At 50.3% G+C, this 21313-nt stretch overlaps 1 protein-coding gene across 3 annotated transcripts in view; it reads left to right on the top strand.

Moving 5' to 3' along the window:
• LOC122555874 (guanylate cyclase soluble subunit beta-2-like) overlaps positions 1-21313 on the top strand; it is a 75064-nt gene that overhangs the window by 2954 nt on the left and 50797 nt on the right. For all 3 annotated transcript variants that reach the window (XM_043702098.2, XM_043702097.2, XM_087993672.1), the window contains exons 4-5: positions 5098-5258; positions 21147-21246. In XM_043702098.2, coding sequence (XP_043558033.1) covers positions 5098-5258; positions 21147-21246 — 261 coding nt within the window. The remainder of the gene's footprint in view (positions 1-5097; positions 5259-21146; positions 21247-21313) is intronic.

The following is a 21313-nucleotide window of genomic DNA, read 5'->3' as shown; positions in this document are numbered from 1 at the left end:
TGATGAAGATCTTTTCTATGGTGCATGGCTCCTTGCTGGATCATGTTTCTCCAGTGATTCCGGTTTATAGCCATGTCCTTCCAGCTGTTGATGTTGATCTGGAATTTCTTGAGGTTGGACCAGATGTTATCTCTGAAGCATTCCTTTTGGCCACCAGGGGGATGAGGACCTTCCTTTAGCTGGGAGTACATGATCTGTTTTGGGAGGCATGAGTTAGGCATCAGGATATCATGGGTGGTCCATAAGAGTTGCTTTTGAATTATGGTGGTGTTGGTACTGGCTATGTTGGCCTCCTCCAAGACACTGGTGTTAGTGTTCATGTCTTCCCAGGTGACCTGCAGCATTTTTCATAGGGATCTGTGGTGGTGTTGTTTCAGTGCTTTAAGATGTCCAGTGTAGGTAGTTCACTTTTCAGCTCCATACAGCAGTGTGGGAAGGACAACTGGCTTTGTAGACCAGAAATTTGTACTGAGCCTGGTCATGATCTTGAAATACCCTTCTTCCAAGTTGGACATAGGCTCTACTGGCACAGCTCAGACAGTTGACATCTACAAGTATTGTGACTACCCTTGCTCATACCCTTGTTCTTGTAGGGATTGTATTCCATTATCCTGGTTTCTCTGTCTCCATCACATCTGTTTCAGTGCTACGTCCATCCACAGGAGTGCCTGACTTATCTTCCTTTTTCCTCAGTTGGGGATTCTGCCTCATTGTGGTAGACAGGGCTATCTCTTGTCCAACCATTTCACACATTTGTTCCCTCACATCTTCCTCTTTCTCCCAGATTAGTGATAGGTTTTATCCCCTTGTAGTCACTTTATCCCCAAGCAGCCTGCAGATTTAAAGGAGCATCTGATGCCACCATTAAACATATCTTCCTCTTCCCTCCACTGTCAGCACTGTGCAGAGAATGTTCTCTTATTGATACCCTGGTCCATCACTCCTTTATGCCACTGTCCCCCACCCATGTCACCTTCCCATGCAACCTCGGAAGGTGCAACAGTTGCCCTTTCACTTGCTTCCTCCTCACTGTCAAATATTCCAAACACACCTTCCAGATGAATCAGTGGTTTACTTGTAGTTTGTTCAATCTAGTTTACTATATTTACTGCTCACAATGTGTTCTCCACTACGTTGGCGAAACCAGATGCAGACGGGGTAACTTCTTTGCAGAATACCTCCGCTCTGACCTTAATAGTGACCCCAATCTTCCAGTTGCTTGCCATCTCAATGCACTATCTTGCTCTCATGTGGATGTTTCCATTTCAGTTCTGGACGCTGCAGCATTCCAGTGAAGTCCTATGCAAGCCGGAGGTACTTAACTTGTTTTCACCTTAGACATTTTACAGCCTTCAGGACTCAACATTAGATTCAACAACTTCACAGAATAAAGACTATCATCTATTTTTAATGCACTCTTTAGCACCACAGTGCCACACAAACACTTTGTTCTCAGCAAAATCGACTTACTGTCCACTAATGACACCTACTGTTAATACCTATTTTGCATTCATATTGTTGCTCTCCTCCCAATAGCGCTTTCTTTGTTTATGGGTCTGGGCATCCCTGCCATCTGATCCACTGTTTCCTGATCTCCCTTTGTCAACCACCATTTTCCAACCCACTTCAGTTCTGAACAAGAGTCAAATTGGACTCAAAACTCTCTCTCTGCAGATGTTCCCAGACCTGCTGAGTTTCTCCAGCACTTTCTCTTTTTTATTTCAAATCTCCAGCAAAAAAATGTCAATGAGTTTGTCATGAATATTGGTGGTCAACCAGAAATGGAAACAGAGAGAAAAAGATGGGAAGCGTCAGGTGATGGTCAGGGAAGGGTGGAAATTGGAAGCAGAATTGTTCACTTTTAATTAAATTGCGTGCTTGATTCACTCACAACACAGATACCTGGTTTTCCAGTTTGCAATGTTGTCAGCTTATACTGTCCACAGTATGCCATGCAAAAGTTGTAAAAACCTAAATGTGCTAGTCAGGTACATTGAACAATGCCATTTACATAAACCACAGGAAATTAAACAGTGAAATCATGATGAGTCAAGTCCAGATAACCCAAAATTGTCAATCATACTGTAAGCAGAATAGGAAATCCAACAGAAAGATGTTCATTATTAACTGACCTTCTGGACTGGTGACTCCAGATTAGCTGAATTTGTACATACAAATTCATGTGACCATGCCTAACAATTGAAGGGAGTTGGTCTATACTAGAGTGCGAAATGATAGACAAAGTGCAGCATGGCTGCAAGATGATCTTGACCACATCCTGAATGAGTATGCACCAAGACACATTTTGAATGTGGTTGAAGCCGAATAATATTGATGTTTTTTACCAATCTGCTCTTTAATTTTTAAAGATGAAACATGTAATGAGGGAAAACAAAGCAAAGAATATTTCATTGCCATGGGCTGCATCAATATGGGTGGTACAGACATAGATGGCTGCAGGTTCTTGTGAGAGGATAGTCCAAGAAAACATATTACTTTGTGAATGATAACACACTATCCATGCATTATGAGGCCAACAAAACCACATGGATGACTTCCAGCATTTTTGAGACATCACTCAGGAAAGTGGACCACTGTATCAATGGAAGTAAAGGGAGATTCTCACCTTATTGACTCTGAAAATTCTGATGATTACCACCCGCTTACCTGTGTATTTTCCTAGCTGAAGCCACAAAGACTGAAAAGATGCTCTATGATCCCACACTGCAGCACAGACAAGGAAACCATAATTGACTGCATTGATAACATAGTGGACAATATCATACCCTACCAAAGACAACATGCCAAGCAGAAAATGATTAATGCATTTTTCCAGCAATAATTACCAATGTTAATCAATGGCTTTTACTGCACAACATCAGGCCATTGTAAGGTGTGAACAAATTGAAATATAAAGATCCCTTTCATGTATTTACTGCTTCACTGTGATTGTTTCCATTCATAGAGCACATTTGTAGGAAAATCAAATTTGCTTGACATGAATTTGTTACCAGTCTTCCTGCAATTTGAATTTTATGATTTCACATAATCACAGTATTGTTATGGAGCAGAAGGAGACCATTTAGCTGATTCTGTCTACACTGACTCTCTGAATGACGACGCTGACTTAGCACCATTATCTTGTCTTTCCTCCATATCACTGCGTGTTGTTTCTATTTAACTAATCATGTAATTCCCTCTTGAATGATTAATTGAACTTGCCTCTTCTGTATTTCTGGGAAATGGATTTCAGACTCAAACTTGCTGTTTTGAAACGTTTTTGCACATTGCATTTGTTTCTTTACAATTCACTTCTCAGTAGTGTCCACTTGTTCCTGATCCTTTTATGAGTGGGAACAGTTCCTTCCTATCAACTCTATCTGGACACCTCATGGCTTTGAAAACTTTGATCAAATCTCTGCTTAGCCTTCTCTTCTCCAATGTTAAGAGTCCCAACTTCCCCAAACTATCTTCATAATTGCAATTTCTGATGGAACCAGGTTGGGAGCATCTTCTGTACACTTTCCAATGCATTCACATCTTTCCTCATGTGTGGCCCAGAACTGTACACAATTTTCCAGCTGTTTCTAACAAATAAATTATAAGGCTTTGGCATAGCTTTCTTGCTCCATATCCATATTACTAAAGCACATGATATACTGTATACTTTATTGATTAGTCTGTCATCTATCCTGACCGCTCTAATGAATTATGTGCATGAACACCCAGGACTCTCTGCTTCGGCACACCCTTTAAAGTAGAACTCTATTTTTTATCTTGTCTCTCCATGTTCTTTGCATCACCATACACTTCCAGCATTGAATTTCACCTGATACTTATCTTCCCACTTCAAAAATGTATTTATGTCCTTAAATAGTTTTATAATCTTGTTATAGTTTACCCCCGATTCTTCCAAATTTTATATCATCCACAACTTGGAAATTGACTCCTGCACATTATGACATAGATGATTAATGTAATTCAGAAAAAAGCAAGGATCCCATTATTAATGGCTGAGGATTCGACTGCAAATTATCTTCCAGGCTGAAAAATATCCATTAAACTTTACCCTGTTTCCTGTTACTCAGCTAATTTTGTACCCACATTGCTACTAACTCTTGTATTCCATGAACTACAATTTTGCCCACAGGTCTTTATGCGTCCCTCTCTTGAATGCCTTTGGAAATCCATATTCATCACATTGACTGCATTACTTTGATCAAACCTCATTGTCGCCTCTTAAAAAAACTCTAGCAAGTCAATTAAACACAATTTTCCCTTAAGGATTCATACTGACACTTCCTAATCAACCCACATTTTTCCATATGACTATTAATTCTTTCCTAAATAATTGTTTCTGGAAGTTTCCCACCAGTGAAGTTAAACTGAATGGCCTGTAATTGCTGAGCTTAACCTTACAAATGTTCTTGAATGAAGTTGTAGTGTTTGCAAATCTCCAGTCTTCCACACCTCCCCTGAGTTTTAGGAAGAATGAAAGATTATAGATGATGCAATTTCCATTCTGTCTACCTTCAATATTCCCAGATTCTCAACTGATCCTGGTGCTTTGTCAACTTTAAGCATTGATACTTTATCAATGAATTCCTCCTTATCAATTCAGTACATTAGTTAAAGCTAATAAAGAAACTTGCAGTGAGCAGTAGTTTAAGAATTAAAGACATTGACTAAACGTTTCACATTACTGAATTATTGTCAAACCTAAAACATCCATTTTTCATTCATACATTGTTCTTTGACAATCTCTTTTTATACAACTATTGATAATACTGTCCTCAGCCACCTTACCCCATCCCTTTTAGGCTTCCTTTTTGAACATCTAACTCTTGCTGCCCCTCTCCAGTTTACAAAATCTTTTCACAGGTCATGCTTCTGACTCACCTTTTAGTCGCCTTTTGAAACTCTCCCAGCATGTTCTTTAAAAAAAAAGGTTCCTTTATTTTGCTTATTCACCCACCTCACACATTGATTAAATGCCTTGAGACATTTTCAGCATGAAAGTTACTATGTAAAACCAAGTTGTTGCTGGAAGTCTGTAATTGTTCAATCCAGGTAATATGTTTTTCTTGTGACCTCCAGATGTGGAGCCAGCTATGGTGTTACAACAATTTGGAGAGTATTTTTTTGAGTTTTGCAAGAGATCTGGATATGATCACATGCTTCGTACTCTGGGAGGTAACCTGATGGAGTTCATTGAGAACCTTGATGCATTACACAGTTACCTGTCATTATCCTATCAGGTAAGTTCAAATTAGTTTGCTGAGAGTCAAGGGTTCTATTGAATAATCTAAAACTTTTTATATTATCTTAAGTCGATAATTTATCAGAATTTTAACAACCTATATTTAGCTGTAGATTCAGCTTTGCATTTAAGAATAATAGTAAACATTGGCACTGCATGAGTAGATGCATTTGCAAACAAGCACTAAAATATCAGTAACATTATGAATGCAATTTCTATTCCTATATGCAATTAATTTTTATTTTAGAATGCCATAATAAAGGCATTAGATTTGAATATCCACTATGCTTATAATTACCACGATGCAGCCTATATACTCTCTTATTGCTCTGAAAATATGGGGAGGAAGCTAGTGTACCTTTGTATAAATGGGTTCCAAGGTGATATGCTGGATTCATGGATAGATTACAGTGCCAACAGAGACCAGCACTTCTACTGAGTCCATGTTGGCTGTTTGCAGATCAGTTTATGCTGGCCAATAGAAGACTGGAACCAAATAAATATTCTTTTCCAGATTCAACTATTCTATAACTCAGGTGGGCAGATTCTGTATATCCTAGCGAACTATTAATTAGTGCTTAACTAGTGTGGATTACTGTTGGTAATTAGGGGGTGGGGAAAGAAAAACTAATTGAAGAGCTGTGACTTTTCACCCTTGGCTGTATATAATGTTGTAATGCAATATTTTAATAATTGGGATGATACTTGCGAAACAAAAAACATGAACCAAAAAGAAAAAGCAGAAAAGTTTGAGAAGGCTCAGCATTAATGGGTAGCATTAATGCAATAAGAAACAGCTAAAATTTCAGGTTGATAATCTTATATCAGAACTGGGAGCAGTTAGAAATGGCTGGGGTATTTGGGGAAAGCACATAAAGAAAATCTGTGACAGAGAAGATAACAGGAGATGTAGATGACTAAAGTGTTGACCTGACAGGAGCAAAGGGAATTGTGATGCAGTAGCAAAATAGGCAAAAGATGTGTCCGAATGTTCCCCAACAGAAAGCCCTGGATGAATCAGGACGTACAGAACCTGCTAAAAACCAGGTGTGGTCAGGAGACCCACTCAAATATAAGGAATCCAAGTATGATCTTTGCAGAGGCATTAAGACAGCCAAGGACCAATACCGATCCAAACTAGAGAACCCGACAGACACCCGGCGACTATGACAAGGACTGAATGACATCACAAGCTCTAAAAACAGACAGTGCATGATAGCAGGTGATGACACCTTCCTCTCATATCATCTCAACACCTTCTACGCTCGCTTTGAACAGAATTTCAGCGGAGAGGTAACACCTATTCCGACAAGTCTTGACAAACCTATCCCAACAGTCACTGCATCAGAGGTCAGATCAGTTTTCCTTCATATGAATCCATGGAAAGCAATTAGACCAGACAGAGTACCAGGCCGTGCACTCAGAGCATACACAGATCAACTGGCAGAGGTCTTCTTTGACATCTACAGCCTTTCCCTGCAGCAGGCCGCTGTCTCTGCCTGTTTCAAGAAGGTCGACACCATCCCTGTGCCTAAGAAGGCTCATGCAGCATGTTGCAAGGACTACCACACAGTGGCCCTAACTTCAGTGGTCATGAAATGCTTTGAAAGGCTGGTCATGGCGTTAATCAACTCCACCCTCCCCACTACTCTTGACCCACTCCAATTTGCCTATTGGACCAACCAATTCATGTCAGATGCCATATCACTTGCCCTTCACTCCTCCCTAGAATATCTTGACACCAAGAACAGCTATGTAAGAATCCTACTTATTGACTACAGTTCAGCCTTCATCACTATTATCCGCCTGAGACTGATTACTAAACTGAGTGATCTCGGACGAGGCCCCACTCTTTGCAACTGGATCTTCAGTTTCCCGACCCACAGACCACAATCAGTGAAGATTAGGGACAATATGTCATCCTCACTAACACTCAACACTAGAGCCCCCCAGGGGTGTGTACTCAGCCCCCTACTGTGCTCACTTTATATCCATGAGTGCAGACTAATGCCACCTACAAAATTGCTGATGACACCACCATAGTTGGTCAAATCTCAGATGGCAATGAAACAGACTACAGACGGGAGGTGAAAGACCTGGAAAAATGATGCACTGAGCACCACCGGCAAAACCAGGGAACTTATTAGTGACTTTCGGTGGGATGTTACTCACGTGCCCCACTACACATTAACAGCACAGAGGTGGAACGAGTGGAGAGTGTCAAGCTCCTGGGAGTGGTCATCCACAACAAGCTTTCTTGGCCATTTCATGTGGACGCATTGGTTACAAAGGCTCAACAATGTCTCTTCTTCCTCAGGCAGCTGAGGAAATTTGGCATGATGATGAATACCCTTGCCAACCTTTATAGGTGCTCCATGGAGAGCATTCTGTCTGGATGTATTACTACCTGGTATGGCAACTGTACCATTCAAGATCGGAGACGGTTACAGAGAGTGGTGAACTCGGCCCAGACAATCACAAAGGCCAACCTCCGATCTATAGAATCCATCTACCAGGCCCGCTGTCAAGGAAAGGCTGCCAGCATTCTCAAAGATCCATCCCACCCTGGCAATGTTTTTCTATAACCTCTACCATCGGGGAGAAGTTACAGAAGTCTGAACATACGCACCAGCCAGTTTCGTAACGGTTTCTACCCTATTGTTGTGAGAACACTGCAGAGACTCACGAACTCTTAACATTCGTCTGCACCTGTGTTTTTGTTTTTGCCACTGTTTACCTATTATTTACTATCTATGCTATTAAATACTGTGATCTGCCTGTATTGCTCGCAAGACAAAGCTTTTCACTGTGCCTCGGTATATGTGACAACAAATTCAATTCAATTCAACTCAATTCAATCGAGGTGATTCACTGCTCTCAGACAGTGAGAACAAGAGAAAAACAGGAATAGCCACTAAAAAAAGAAAATAATAGGAGGGACAGGGTTGGGGCAAAGGTTATGATCCAAAATTGTTGAACTCAGTATTATCTGTGGAAGACCATGAACTGCGTACTTGAATGATGAGGTGTTTTATTTGAAGTTATGTTGAGTATCACTGAAACAGTGCAGTGAGCCAAGAACGGATATGTCAGCATGAGAGCAAGTTAGAGAATTAAAATGGCAGCCCAGAGTCAATCATGCAGACTGTGTGAACCTGTTCTGGAATGCAGTCAACCAATCCGTGTCTTGTCTTCCAGATTTAGAGGAGACAACATTTTGAACAGTGGATAGGATATACTACATTGAAAGAATTGGTACCTACTCAACCTACCGACCATCATATCTACCTACCAACACAGCCACCTACCACATTACCTGTCTGCCACATCACCCACCTGCCACATCACCCACCCGCCACATCACCCACCCGCCACATCACCCACTCGCCACATCACCCACCTGCCACATCACCCACCAGCCACATCACCCACACCACAACACCCATCTGCCACATCACCCATCCGCCACTTCACCCACCTGCCATATCACACACCCGCCACATCACCCCCCTGCCACATCACCCACCCGCCACATCACCCACCCGCCACATCGCCCACCTGTCACATCACCCACCTGCCACATCGCCCACCTGCCACATCACCCCCCTGACACATCACCCACCCAGCACATCACAAACCTGCCACATCACCCCCCTGTCATGTCACCCACCCACCACATCATCCACCTGCCACATCACCCACCACCAGATCACCCATCTGCCACATCACCCACCTGCCACTTCACCTACCTACCACTTCAACCACCTGCCACATCATCCACCTGCAATGTCACCCAGCTGCTACATCACCCACCTGTCACTTCACCCACCTGCTACGTCATCCACCTGCCACGTCACCCACCTGCTACATCACCCACCTGTCACTTCACCCACCTGCCACATCATCGACCTGCCACTTCACCGGCCCACCACATCACCCACCTGCCACTTCACCCACCCACCACTTCACCCACCCACCACATCACCCATCCGCCACATCACCCACCTGTCACATCACCCACTCGCCACATCACCCACCTGCCACATCACCCACCCATCACATCACCCACCTGCCACACCACCCACCTGTCACATCACCCACCTGCTACATCACCCACCTGCTACGTCACCCACCTCCCACATCACCCACTGTCACATCATCCACGTGCCACATCACCCACCTGCCACATCACCCACCCACCACATTGTCCACCTGCCACTTCACCCCCTGCAACTTCACCCCTGCCACATCATCCACCTGTCGCATTACCCCCTGCCACACCACCCACCTGCCACATCACCCACCCGCCACATCACCCACCTGTCATATCACCCACCTGCCACATCACCAACCTGCCACATCACCCACCTGTCACATCACTCACCTGCCACATCACTCACCTGCCACTTCATCCCCTGCCACTTCACCCACCTGCCACATCACCACCTGCCACATCACCCCCTGACACGTCACCCACTCACCACATCACAAACCTGCCACATCACCCACCTGTCACATCACCCACCTGCCACATCACCCACCTGCTACATCACCCACCTGCTACATCACCCACCTGCTACATCACCCACCTGCAACATCACCCACCTGCAACATCACCAATCTGTCACGCCACCCACCTGCCACATCACCCACCTGCCACATCACAAACCTGCCACATCACCCCCCTGTCATGTCACCCACCCACCAGATCACCCACCTGCCACGTCATCCACCTGCCACTTCACCCACCTGCTACATCACCCACCTGCTACATCACCCACCTGCTACATCACCCACCTGCAACATCACCAATCTGTCACGCCACCCACCTGCCACATCACCCACCTGCCACACCACCCACCTGCCACATCACCCACCCACCACAACACCCATCTGCCACATCACCCACCCACCACAACACCCACCTGCTACATCACCCACCTGCCACATCATCCACCTGCCACGTCACCCACCTGCTACATCACCCACCTGCCACATCATCCACCTGCCACATCACACACCTGCTACATCACCCACCTGTCACGTCACCCACCTGCCACATCACCCACCTGCCACATCACCCACCCACAACACCCACCTGCTACATCACCCACCTGCGACATCATCCACCTACAACATCACCCACCTACCACATCACCCACCTGCTACAACACCCACCTGCCACATCACCCACCTACAATATCACCCACCTGCTACATCACCCACCTGCCAGATCACCCACCTGTCACGTCACCCACCTGTCACATCACCCACCTGCCACATTACCAACCTACCACATCACCCACCTGCTACATCACCCACCTGCGACATCACCCACCTACAACATCACCCACCTGCTACATCACCCACCTGCCACATCACCCACCTACCACATCACTCACCTGCTACATCACCCACCTGCCACAGCACCCACCTGCCACAGCACCCACCTGCTACATCACCCACCTGCCAGATCACCCACCTGCCACATCACCCACCCACCACAACAGCCACCTGCCACATCACCCACCTACCACATCATCCACCTGCCACGTCACCCACCTGCTACATCACCCACCTTCACGTCAACCACCTGCCACTTTACCCACCTGCCACTTCACTCTCCTGCCGCTTCACCCACCTGCCACTTCACCCACCTGTCACTTCACCCACCCACCACATCACCCACCTGCCACTTCACCCACCTTCCACATCACCCACCTGTCACATCACCAATCTGCCACTTCACCCACACACCACATCACCCATCTGCCACTTCACCCACCTACCACATCACCCACCCACCTCATCACCCACCTGCCACTTCACCCACCTGCCACATCACCCACCTGCCACTTCACCCACCTGCCACTTCACCCACCCACCACATCACCCACCTGTCTCGTCACCCACCTGTCACGTCACCCACCTGCCACTTCACCGGCCCACCACATCACCCACCTGCCACTTCACCCACCTGCCACTTCACCCACCCACCACTTCACCCACCCACCACATCACCCACCCGCCACATCACCCACCTGTCACGTCACTCACGTGCCACATCACCCACCCATCACATCATCCACCTGCCACACCACCCACCCTTCACATCACCCACCTGCTACATCACCCACCTGCCACATCACCCACCCAACACATCGCCCACCTGCAACTTCACCCCTGCCACATCACCCACCTGCCACATCACCCACCCGCCACATCACCCACCTGTCACATCACTCACCTGCCACATCACCCACCTGTCACATCACCCACCTGTCACATCACCCACCTTCCACATCACCCACCTGCCACTACACCCACCTGCCACATCACCCACCCGCCACATCACTCACCTGCCACTTCACCCACCTGCCACATCACCCACCTGCCACATCACCCCCTGCTACTTCACCCACCTGCCACATCACCCACCCGCCACATCACCCACCTGTCATATCACCCACCTGCCACATCACCAACCTGCCACATCACCCACCTGTCACATCACTCACCTGCCACATCACTCACCTGCCACTTCATCCCCTGCCACTTCACCCACCTGCCACATCACCACCTGCCACATCACCCCCTGACACGTCACCCACTCACCACATCACAAACCTGCCACATCACCCACCTGTCACATCACCCACCTGCCACATCACCCACCTGCTACATCACCCACCTGCTACATCACCCACCTGCTACATCACCCACCTGCAACATCACCCACCTGCAACATCACCAATCTGTCACGCCACCCACCTGCCACATCACCCACCTGCCACATCACAAACCTGCCACATCACCCCCCTGTCATGTCACCCACCCACCAGATCACCCACCTGCCACGTCATCCACCTGCCACTTCACCCACCTGCTACATCACCCACCTGCTACATCACCCACCTGCTACATCACCCACCTGCAACATCACCAATCTGTCACGCCACCCACCTGCCACATCACCCACCTGCCACACCACCCACCTGCCACATCACCCACCCACCACAACACCCATCTGCCACATCACCCACCCACCACAACACCCACCTGCTACATCACCCACCTGCCACATCATCCACCTGCCACGTCACCCACCTGCTACATCACCCACCTGCCACATCATCCACCTGCCACATCACACACCTGCTACATCACCCACCTGTCACGTCACCCACCTGCCACATCACCCACCTGCCACATCACCCACCCACAACACCCACCTGCTACATCACCCACCTGCGACATCATCCACCTACAACATCACCCACCTACCACATCACCCACCTGCTACAACACCCACCTGCCACATCACCCACCTACAATATCACCCACCTGCTACATCACCCACCTGCCAGATCACCCACCTGTCACGTCACCCACCTGTCACATCACCCACCTGCCACATTACCAACCTACCACATCACCCACCTGCTACATCACCCACCTGCGACATCACCCACCTACAACATCACCCACCTGCTACATCACCCACCTGCCACATCACCCACCTACCACATCACTCACCTGCTACATCACCCACCTGCCACAGCACCCACCTGCCACAGCACCCACCTGCTACATCACCCACCTGCCAGATCACCCACCTGCCACATCACCCACCCACCACAACAGCCACCTGCCACATCACCCACCTACCACATCATCCACCTGCCACGTCACCCACCTGCTACATCACCCACCTTCACGTCAACCACCTGCCACTTTACCCACCTGCCACTTCACTCTCCTGCCGCTTCACCCACCTGCCACTTCACCCACCTGTCACTTCACCCACCCACCACATCACCCACCTGCCACTTCACCCACCTTCCACATCACCCACCTGTCACATCACCAATCTGCCACTTCACCCACACACCACATCACCCATCTGCCACTTCACCCACCTACCACATCACCCACCCACCTCATCACCCACCTGCCACTTCACCCACCTGCCACATCACCCACCTGCCACTTCACCCACCTGCCACTTCACCCACCCACCACATCACCCACCTGTCTCGTCACCCACCTGTCACGTCACCCACCTGCCACTTCACCGGCCCACCACATCACCCACCTGCCACTTCACCCACCTGCCACTTCACCCACCCACCACTTCACCCACCCACCACATCACCCACCCGCCACATCACCCACCTGTCACGTCACTCACGTGCCACATCACCCACCCATCACATCATCCACCTGCCACACCACCCACCCTTCACATCACCCACCTGCTACATCACCCACCTGCCACATCACCCACCCAACACATCGCCCACCTGCAACTTCACCCCTGCCACATCACCCACCTGCCACATCACCCACCCGCCACATCACCCACCTGTCACATCACTCACCTGCCACATCACCCACCTGTCACATCACCCACCTGTCACATCACCCACCTTCCACATCACCCACCTGCCACTACACCCACCTGCCACATCACCCACCCGCCACATCACTCACCTGCCACTTCACCCACCTGCCACATCACCCACCTGCCACATCACCCCCTGCTACTTCACCCACCTGCCACATCAACACCTGCCACATCACCCCCTGACACGTCACCCACCCACCACATCACAAACCTGCCACATCATCCCCCTGTCATGTCACCCACCTGCCACGTCACCCACCTGCCACATCACACACCTGCTACATCACCCACCTGCCACATCACACACCTGCTATATCACCCACCTGCTACATCACCAACCTGTCATATCACCCACCTGCCACATCACCCAACCACCACAACACCCACCTGCTACATCACCTACCTGCCACATCACCCACCTGCCACATCACCCACCCACCACAACACCCACCTGCTACATCACCTACCTGCCACATCATCCTCCTGCCACGTCACCCACCTGCTACATCACCCACCTGTCACTTCACCCACCTGCCACATCATCCACCTGCCACATCACCCACCTGCTACATCACCCACCTGCAACATCACCCACCTGTCACGTCACCACCTGCAACATCACTCACCCGCCACATCACCCACCCACCACATCACCCACCTGTCACGTCACCCACCTGCCACATCACCCACCTGCCACATCACCCACCCACCACATCACCCACCTGCCACATCACCCACCTGCCACATCACCCACCCACCACAACACCCACCTGCGACATCACCCACCTGCAACATCACCCACCTGCTACATCACCCACGTGCCACATTACCAACCTACCACATCACCCACCTGCGACATCACCCACCTACAACATCACCCACCTGCTACATCACCCACCTGCCACATCACCCACCTACCAAATCACCCACCTGCTACATCACCCACCTGCCACAGCACCCACCTGCTACATCACCCACCTGCTACATCACCCACCTGCCAGATCACTCACCTGCCACATCACCCACCCACCACAACACCCACCTGTCACATCAGCCACCTGCCGCAGCACCCACCTGTCATGTCACCCACCTGTCTCCTCACCCACCTGCCAAATCACCCACCTCCCACATCACCCACCTGCCACATCACCCACCTGCCACATCACCCACCTGCCACATCACCCACCTACCACATCATCCACCTGCCACGTCACCCACCTGCTACATCACCCACCTTCACGTCAACCACCTGCCACATCACCCACCTGCCACTTTACCCACCTGCCACTTCACTCTCCTGCCGCTTCACCCACCTGCCACTTCACCCACCTGTCACTTCACCCACCCACCACATCATCCACCTGCCACATCACCCACCAGTCACGCCACCCATCTGCCACTTCACCCACCCACCACATCACCCACCTCATCACCCACCTGCCACTTCACCCACCTTCCACATCACCCACCTGTCACATCACCAATCTGCCACTTCACCCACACACCACATTACCCATCTGCCACTTCACCCACCCACCACATCACCCACCTGTCTCGTCACCCACCTGTCACGTCACCCACCTGCCACATCACCTACCCACCGCATCACCCACCTATTATGTCACCCACCTGTCACGTCACCCACCTGCCACTTCACCGGCCCACCACATCACCCATCTGCCACTTCACCCACCCACCACATCACCCATCCGCCACATCACCCACCTGTCACATCACCCACTCGCCACATCACCCACCTGCCACATCACCCACCCATCACATCACCCACCTGCCACACCACCCACCTGTCACATCACCCACCTGCTACATCACCCACCTGCTACGTCACCCACCTCCCACATCACCCACTGTCACATCATCCACGTGCCACATCACCCACCTGCCACATCACCCACCTGCCACATCACCCACCCACCACATTGTCCACCTGCCACTTCACCCACCTGCCACTTCACCCCCTGCAACTTCACCCCTGCCACATCATCCACCTGTCGCATTACCCCCTGCCACAACACCCACCTGCCACATCACCCACCTGCCACATCACCAACCTGCCACATCACCCACCTGTCACATCACTCACCTGCCACATCACTCACCTGCCACTTCATCCCCTGCCACTTCACCCACCTGCCACATCACCACCTGCCACATCACCCCCTGACACGTCACCCACTCACCACATCACAAACCTGCCACATCACCCACCTGTCACATCACCCACCTGCCACATCACCCACCTGCTACATCACCCACCTGCTACATCACCCACCTGCAACATCACCAATCTGTCACGCCACCCACCTGCCACATCACCCACCTGCCACATCACAAACCTGCCACATCACCCCCCTGTCATGTCACCCACCCACCAGATCACCCACCTGCCACGTCATCCACCTGCCACTTCACCCACCTGCTACATCACCCACCTGCTACATCACCCACCTGCTACATCACCCACCTGCAACATCACCAATCTGTCACGCCACCCACCTGCCACATCACCCACCTGCCACACCACCCACCTGCCACATCACCCACCCACCACAACACCCACCTGCCACATCACCCACCCACCACAACACCCACCTGCTACATCACCCACCTGCCACATCATCCACCTGCCACGTCACCCACCTGCTACATCACCCACCTGCCACATCATCCACCTGCCACATCACACACCTGCTACATCACCCACCTGCCACATCACCCACCTGCAACATCACCCACCTGTCACGTCACCCACCTGCCACATCACCCACCTGCCACATCACCCACCCACAACACCCACCTGCTACATCACCCACCTGCGACATCATCCACCTACAACATCACCCACCTACCACATCACCCACCTGCTACATCACCCACCTGCCACATCACCCACCTACAACATCACCCACCTGCTACAGCACCCACCTGCCAGATCACCCACCTGTCACATCACCCATCTGCCACATCACCCACCCACCACAACACCCACCTGCTACATCACCCACCCGCCACATCACCCACCTACCACATCATCCACCTGCCACGTCACCCACCTGCTACATCACCCACCTTCACTTCACCCACCTGCCAGATCACCCACCTGCCAGATCACTCACCTGCCACATCACCCACCCACCACAACACCCACCTGTCACATCAGCCACCTGCCGCAGCACCCACCTGTCATGTCACCCACCTGTCTCCTCACCCACCTGCCAAATCACCCACCTCCCACATCACCCACCTGCCACATCACCCACCTGCCACATCACCCACCTGCCACATCACCCACCTACCACATCATCCACCTGCCACGTCACCCACCTGCTACATCACCCACCTTCACGTCAACCACCTGCCACATCACCCACCTGCCACTTTACCCACCTGCCACTTCACTCTCCTGCCGCTTCACCCACCTGCCACTTCACCCACCTGTCACTTCACCCACCCACCACATCATCCACCTGCCACATCACCCACCAGTCACGTCACCCATCTGCCACTTCACCCACCCACCACATCACCCACCTCATCACCCACCTGCCACTTCACCCACCTTCCACATCACCCACCTGTCACATCACCAATCTGCCACTTCACCCACACACCACATCACCCATCTGCCACTTCACCCACCCACCACATCACCCACCTGTCTCGTCACCCACCTGTCACGTCACCCACCTGCCACATCACCTACCCACCGCATCACCCACCTATTATGTCACCCACCTGTCACGTCACCCACCTGCCACTTCACCGGCCCACCACATCACCCATCTGCCACTTCACCCACCCACCACATCACCCATCCGCCACATCACCCACCTGTCACATCACCCACTCGCCACATCACCCACCTGCCACATCACCCACCCATCACATCACCCACCTGCCACACCACCCACCTGTCACATCACCCACCTGCTACATCACCCACCTGCTACGTCACCCACCTCCCACATCACCCACTGTCACATCATCCACGTGCCACATCACCCACCTGCCACATCACCCACCTGCCACATCACCCACCCACCACATTGTCCACCTGCCACTTCACCCACCTGCCACTTCACCCCCTGCAACTTCACCCCTGCCACATCATCCACCTGTCGCATTACCCCCTGCCACAACACCCACCTGCCACATCACCCACCTGCCACATCACCAACCTGCCACATCACCCACCTGTCACATCACTCACCTGCCACATCACTCACCTGCCACTTCATCCCCTGCCACTTCACCCACCTGCCACATCACCACCTGCCACATCACCCCTGACACGTCACCCACTCACCACATCACAAACCTGCCACATCACCCACCTGTCACATCACCCACCTGCCACATCACCCACCTGCTACATCACCCACCTGCTACATCACCCACCTGCAACATCACCAATCTGTCACGCCACCCACCTGCCACATCACCCACCTGCCACATCACAAACCTGCCACATCACCCCCCTGTCATGTCACCCACCCACCAGATCACCCACCTGCCACGTCATCCACCTGCCACTTCACCCACCTGCTACATCACCCACCTGCTACATCACCCACCTGCTACATCACCCACCTGCAACATCACCAATCTGTCACGCCACCCACCTGCCACATCACCCACCTGCCACACCACCCACCTGCCACATCACCCACCCACCACAACACCCACCTGCCACATCACCCACCCACCACAACACCCACCTGCTACATCACCCACCTGCCACATCATCCACCTGCCACGTCACCCACCTGCTACATCACCCACCTGCCACATCATCCACCTGCCACATCACACACCTGCTACATCACCCACCTGCCACATCACCCACCTGCAACATCACCCACCTGTCACGTCACCCACCTGCCACATCACCCACCTGCCACATCACCCACCCACAACACCCACCTGCTACATCACCCACCTGCGACATCATCCACCTACAACATCACCCACCTACCACATCACCCACCTGCTACATCACCCACCTGCCACATCACCCACCTACAACATCACCCACCTGCTACAGCACCCACCTGCCAGATCACCCACCTGTCACATCACCCATCTGCCACATCACCCACCCACCACAACACCCACCTGCTACATCACCCACCTGCCACATCACCCACCTACCACATCATCCACCTGCCACGTCACCCACCTGCTACATCACCCACCTTCACTTCACCCACCTGCCACATCACCCACCTGCCACTTTACCCACCTGCCACTTCACTCTCCTGCCGCTTCACCCACCTGCCACTTCACCCACCTGTCACTTCACCCACCCACCACATTATCCACCTGCCACATCACCCACCTGTCACATCACCCGTCTGCCACTTCACCCACCTGCCACATCACCCACCTGCCACTTCACCCACCTGCCACTTCACCCACCTGCCACATCACCCACCTGTCATGTCACCAATCTGCCACTTCACCCACCCACCACATCACCCACCTGCCACTTCACCCACCCACCACATCACCCACCGGTCTCGTCACCCACCTGTCACGTCACCCACCTGCCACTTCACCCACCCACCACATCACCCACCTGCCACAACACCTACCCACCGCATCACCCACCTATCATGTCACCCACCTGTCACGTCACCCACCTGCAACTTCACCGGCCCACCACATCACCCACCTGCCACTTCATCCACCTGCCACTTCACCCACCCACCACTTCACCCACCCACCACATCACCCACCCGCCACATCACCCACCTGTCACATCACTCACGTGCCACATCACCCACCTGCCACACCACCCACCTGCCACACCACCCACCTGTCACATCACCCACCTGCTCCATCACCCACCTGCTACGTCACCCACCTCCCACATCACTCCCCAGCCACATCACCCAGCTCTCGCTTCACCCACCTGTCACATCACCCACGTGCCACATCACCCACCTGTCACATCACCCACCCATCACATCACCCACCTGCCACTTCGCCCACCTGCCACTTCACCCACCTGCCACATCACCCACCATCACATCACCCATCTGCCACATCACCCACCTGCTCCCTCACCCACCTGCTCCCTCACCTATCTTCCACCTCACCATTTACCAGCTCACCAATTTGTCACCAACCGTCTCACCTACCTAACACCGTATACACTGGTTACCTCGCCTACCAACAGCCTCCCCATCCAACACCTCAATCACACTCACCTCTTACCTCATCCACCCTTCACACATCCAGTTAACTCACTCACTTATCCATTTTATCACCCTGCCTTTTCACTCATTCATCCACTCACTCATGCACTATCATTCACACAGCACATTTAAATGTGGCATACAACAGCTGGTGCCTAAAAAAGGATTGAGGTCTTTCTCTTCCCCAAGTCTACTCTGCTCTAGAAGGACTCCCTGAATCCAGTGATGATTTATGCTGCTCAAAAGGTTTAGCCAAGCTTCGCAAACAGCACCTCATTTTACACTTGGGAACTTTACAGCCTTCATTCAATATTACATATTACAATTATAAATCAGAATATTGCAACACAACCATTTATGTTGTTTTTAATTGGACTCTCATTAAAAGTAACTCTTCTGTCATCAATTTCTCTTGCTTTCCAACATATCATAGACATTCCTTTTGTCTCTTTTCCCCAACACCCCTTCCTCAAAACCGATTCCATTTCTATCTCTTCCCAATTCTGATGAAAGATAATCAACCTGAACCATTAACTTTGTTTGTCTTTCCACAGATGTTGCTGAGTTTGCTGAATACTTCTAGCTTTTTCAGTTTTTATTTCTGACTTTCAGCATATTCAGATTCCTTGTTACTGAAACTAACCAGTGCTCCTTACTGGTCAATGACATGGTTTCATTGGTAAAACTAGCAGTGTATCTGTGCATATTTGAGAATACTAAACCCCAGTTCTTTCTAACCAATATTGAAGTTCTTTAGAATTAGGTAGGTAAGATGTGGCTCTGTTAAAATATTGTGTGCATTACGTATTGGGTAAAGAAATGTTATGTGGGTGTTTGCTCAGTAGCTTGGCTTGGATCCTCCTAGGCATGGCAATAGAATTCTACACATGCCATAGCTGACTGATAAAAAGAAAACCTGAGTGTTTTATATCCAGGCAACTGGATAAACACAATATTTCTTGTCATTTACTGAGTTTAAGGGGAAAATATTTGATGCAGCCCTCCTCTCTGTGTACTGCAAGTCCATATGACACCCCCATATACAATTTCCCATCATATGGTAACAAGGAGCAGTGTGTTAAAACTTTGTCCCAAAATGTAAGTAAAACAAAGCATATTTAAAAAAAGGTCTTAAAAGCTATCTTAAAAGCCAAATTGTTATTACCTTTAGTAAGATGGATGGACTGATTATAGTATTATATTAACCAATGCAATCCAACAAAAGGTTCAATTTTAGTATTTTATTCACATTATGCAGGAGATGAATGCACCATCCTTCAGGGTGGAAAAAAACGAAGACAATTCTATGCTACTGCACTATTATTCTGACAGGAGAGGACTGTGTCACATTGTCCCTGGTAAGAATGCTCAGATAAGATTACTTTTATACTTTTAGATATTTGTAATCCCAAAGCATAGTGAGAG

Source organism: Chiloscyllium plagiosum, unplaced genomic scaffold (assembly GCF_037043375.1).
Source record: "Chiloscyllium plagiosum isolate Xiang-an unplaced genomic scaffold, Cpla_swu_hap1 HiC_scaffold_13, whole genome shotgun sequence".
Lineage (NCBI taxonomy): Eukaryota > Metazoa > Chordata > Chondrichthyes > Orectolobiformes > Hemiscylliidae > Chiloscyllium > Chiloscyllium plagiosum.
This window is presented reverse-complemented; position numbering and strand designations above follow the sequence as displayed.